At 44.8% G+C, this 4,469-nt stretch overlaps 1 protein-coding gene across 1 annotated transcript in view; it reads left to right on the forward strand.

Annotated features, from left to right (window-relative positions):
* Positions 1 to 4,038, forward strand: part of LOC119354363 — a 12,761-nt gene extending 8,723 nt beyond the window's left edge. The window contains exons 2-8 of the mRNA XM_037621097.1: positions 914 to 1,026; positions 1,214 to 1,273; positions 1,406 to 1,987; positions 2,565 to 2,847; positions 2,913 to 3,060; positions 3,511 to 3,598; positions 3,700 to 4,038. Coding sequence (XP_037476994.1) covers positions 914 to 1,026; positions 1,214 to 1,273; positions 1,406 to 1,987; positions 2,565 to 2,847; positions 2,913 to 3,060; positions 3,511 to 3,598; positions 3,700 to 3,817 — 1,392 coding nt within the window. The 3' untranslated portion in view covers positions 3,818 to 4,038. The remainder of the gene's footprint in view (positions 1 to 913; positions 1,027 to 1,213; positions 1,274 to 1,405; positions 1,988 to 2,564; positions 2,848 to 2,912; positions 3,061 to 3,510; positions 3,599 to 3,699) is intronic.
* Positions 4,039 to 4,469: the final 431 nt, after the last annotated feature.

Genomic DNA, 4,469 nt, shown 5'->3' on the forward strand with positions numbered 1-4,469 from the left:
CGAGCTGGCCTGGCCCGAAGAGGAAAGAGAGGCCGGTGAGGAGGGGCGAACCACAACGGATTTAAGGCGCGCCTGGCCCCCAGATCCGGCGGTCCGAGCCGCGCCCCGGCCCCGGATGGCTCGCCGCGCCGCAGGATTCGCGGCGTCGAGGCCGGATCTGACGCAGCTGCCGTCGAGGCCGCAGACCGAGGGGAGGAGAGCTGGGATGGTCCACCGGATCGAAACGCGGCCCCAGTGGGCGGGGAGGGGCTCCGACGGGCCTGCGCGGGGAAGTAGGAGGCGCAGCTGGCAGCCATAACGGCCGGGATTTGGTGGCCGCCGCGGCCCGGAGCGGCCAGCGGCGCGGGCAGAGGAGAGAGGAGAGCTAGCTGTCGCCAGCCGTTTTTTCCCAGAGCTAGCGGCGCGGGCCCCTTCAGTTACTTGAAACATTTTTGTTTTTCCTTTACTCCAACTCCAGCCAATATTGATGTGCATGGTACCTAGGAAAAATGAACTTTTAACTGGACAAGGCAATGACAGCGTGGTTCTGAAGAATTGCCATCCTTGAAAGCAACTGTTCTTGTTTGCAGAAATTTCGAGCATGCATTTCATTGATTAACAGCGTTCCCTCCCTCCACATATTCCTGGCATTAGCAACTAACATAAATAAAACATTCCTTTTTCTTTCATTATTCCTTCCTCCAAGGACAAGATTATTCTTCCCTCTACTGCAAAGTCTGTTACTAAATACCAGACTACTTGTCTGCTCGCATGAACTCATTTATTTACTCCCTGGAACATTATTGGCATGGTATTGGTATCTGTATTCTCTGTTCTATTTCTCGAGGCGCTGCTTTTTTATCCCGTCCCTTTGAAGCATGTTTATGCAATAATCACTGCTTCTCATCTTAAAATGTTCTTTGATATGCTGCAGTCCATGCTTCGTCTAAAGCTATTGCGTCATGGAGACGCAATTAACGATGAAGTGTGGAATCTACTAAGACCTGTTAGGCCACACCCACCAAAATGCAGACCTGAGGCATTGAGGTATTAGCACGTTTTTTCTCTCTCTTACATAAGATGGCTTGAGACAATTTTGGTGGATAAAAAGGATCTCTGAACAATTTTGGTGTATTAGTACATGTTTGTCTTCTTGGTCTTTTCTTAGAATGTCACAACAACACGTATTTAAGTCTGTAGTATGCTCTTGATGATTGCAATTTCGGATGGGCAGAGATGATAGCAGCAAGACAGATTCACAAGATGCAAATGAATGCAGTCCGCAAAATAATAGGTAAACTACTGTTTCAAATAGCTTAGATGGAGAAGTTGGGTTTGTCCTTGGTCGTATCTATTAAGTACTCGTACTTGATTTCCGTCTACTCTCATGTATGCCTAAAGCAATACTTGTTTTCACGAAGTGCAGGGCTGATGAACAACATAGTGATGATAGAAATCCATCTGCGGAGAAGTCTACCGGGCTAGCGATTGAGAGCCTTGTTAACTCCCACGGTTCAGGAAATCGACAATATGATGAGAAGATAGACACAAAGGGCAATCAATATGATGAGAAGATAGACACAAAGGGAAGACAAGAAAGTTCTAAAGCTTCAAGCTTTGCAAGGTACGGTGATCATCGTGTTGTCTACGATAATCAATATATGGATGATATCTCCCCAAGTACTATAAGCACATCGTGTGAACTTCAAGAAACTCCTTCATCAAGAGGTGAAACTTTACGAGAAGAAGACAACCAAAGTCTGAATGGTTCTTGGGACGAGAGAGCACTATGGATGAGCAGTCTTGGTTGGCCCGCACCAGTAGATTCCATGAGTCCGGACAGCTGGCATCAGGGTGCAATTGGGGATATGGAGAACCATAATCAGATTGAATTTAATGATCGGCGTTGGATAGACTCCCCTAACTCATGGAGATCATTGCATATTGCCACACAAGCAGACAGTCGAGATTTGTCTGGCAATGCTGATATTTGTAATCTTCTTGAGAGGTAATTTCCCTCTAATTCCCAGTATATGTTTTGCACATCTCCACCTGCGCAACTAGATGCACTAGGTTCACTCCAGCAAAACTTTTTTTTATGAAGACATACTGAGATGCAAGTGTTCCGTAAAACTTGGCTAGCCTACCAATAAAAAGCCACTAAAGCTTAAACAAGCTTAAAAGGTATTTTTTTATTAGAAGAGAACACCAAGAAGGCATAATACGCCACCACAAGCATGGCTGCGACCAAAAACCAAATCAGTAAGCAAAAACTACTCCCTCCGTCCCATAATGTAAGACGTTTTCTGACTCTACACTAGAGTAAAAAACGTCTTACATTATGGGACGGAGGGAGTAGAAGGAAAGAGAAATAAACTGCCAGGCTATCCTAACAAAATGACAAGAGAAAACAATAAAACAAATAGGCTAAAAAAGCTTAAACATTAGACATGTTATATATACCGTATTATCACCTTTTTAAACAAGGTTAACACATGCCACCTTGCAGGTGGCAATCAGAGTCAATAATGAGCGTCCCCTATTTTTATTTTGTTAACCGTGACATATTTGTTTCTTCCATGCAGCAAAAAGGTCTCAAATTCCCTTGAGAGTGATTTTAGCAATAAAATGAACCATCTCCTGAGAGCAATTCTGCAGAAGCAAAGACAAGAACACATGATTGATGAATTTGGGGGTTACTATCCAGAACACTTATACTGGCAACAGAATGATGAACCCCGGAATGAAGATCAGGTGGCATCTGCACCGTGTTCATTAGCACCTGTCTCCCATGTCACAGCCCACCACCAAGACAATTGGCAGCACTCATCATTAGAACAACAACAACATGAAAATCAAAATTTGCTTGTGAGTCAGCTGCTGTTCAATGTCAATTGTGGAAAGACATGTTCTTACTATGCTGTCTGTTACAGGAAATGGAGGTCAGGGTAAGAAGTGAAATGGCCCAGATTCATCATGAAATATATGAACTACGTAAGTTGGCAGAAACTTGTATTGCATCCCAAGTAAAGATGCAGCATTCCATTAAAGAAGAGGTGTGCAGCGCACTTCGCGAAGCTGGTGAGTTGCGACAAAAGATTTTTTATGTCTGTGTCTCTTCTATATCTGGTCCTGTTCGGCATAAAATAGGATGAAGTTGAAGTTTCTTTTTTATTTGGAAAATAATTTTGCATTGAAGGCAATATGTCTGGTGACATGTGAGCTAGTTTTGCTTAAAAGGCTAGGCAGATGAAATCTTGAAAAAAAGGACCACAGCTACTTTCGAGTGGCACTGTTTGGAAAAGAGTCACTCTGGTCTTCTAAGCTAAACAATATATTCTGTTCTTCTTGGGCTGGACCACTCGCTGCTTAAATCTTGGCGTGTCAGGTTTTGTAATTCAGTCTGTTGAGTACCATCTGAACTTGGATTTGTTTTCCGTTTACCACTACCCCACAGTAGCTCACTGACATTTTAGTTCTACTCATAATCATCAATTTTTTTTCTTAAGCCTGATGCAATCTTTTGAACAGGGTTGATGCCAAGCCAGCCTGACATAACAGCAAAAAAGGGCACGTGCTGCATCTGCCATGAGATGCAAGTTGACTCTTTACTTTACAGGTTATAATGATTTGCAGGAACACACACATTATGTACTTTTGACTCACTTTAACCTTGAATTGTTGTGTGGAGTCTTGCTAACCGAGTTGATGTTCATTCAGGTGTGGCCATATGTGCACCTGCTTCAACTGTGCTGATCAGCTGAAATCGAGCAGCGAGAGTTGCCCAATCTGTCAATCTCCTATCGACGATGTTGTTCGGGCTCACCTGAATTTTTGAGACTTAGGATTTAGGAGAAGAAAGAAAAAAAGCCGACACTCCCAGCTTTAGAAGTGGAGTTCGTGAAGCCCTGGTTTTGAGGAGGCTTCTTGCCTTTTGTTAACCACTGAAAACTATAGGAGCTAGGTTTTCTCGAGAAAATGTAAATATGTTTTGTGTAACTGCGACACGTATTGACTGGGAAGCAAACATAGATCTAATCAAAATTCTGGTCTTGCTTCTTTTGACTCCTGTTTCGGTTTATGTACCATTTTTGGTTTTGTTCTGTAGAAGAAGAGGCTCAGTGAGAGAGTGGCATCGATCTGTACAAGCATAGATCACAACGCACTCGATTTGGAGAAATATAAGCCTAACTTCTTCATCCTTTGCCGCGGCATGTTTCTTGGCCGCAGCATTGTGCATCACGGGCTCATCACCGCGCATCTCTGGTCGTGGCACGGGCCGTCATCCTTGCATCATCGGGATCGGCGCAAGCGTCCTTTGCCGCAGCGGTGGTCACCCCATGCAGTAGTGTGTGGCAGCACTCCCAGCAATGCTGGGCCGCCGGTCACCGTCCACTGCTCGCAGCATCACTGGCGGCTGATGCAGCATCGCTGCCTCGCGCTTGCACCGCCATTGGCTTGGGCCGCAGCATTGGTAGTCGAGATTGAAG

This window comes from Triticum dicoccoides, chromosome 2A, assembly GCF_002162155.2.
Source record: "Triticum dicoccoides isolate Atlit2015 ecotype Zavitan chromosome 2A, WEW_v2.0, whole genome shotgun sequence".
Classification (NCBI taxonomy): Eukaryota; Viridiplantae; Streptophyta; class Magnoliopsida; order Poales; family Poaceae; genus Triticum; species Triticum dicoccoides.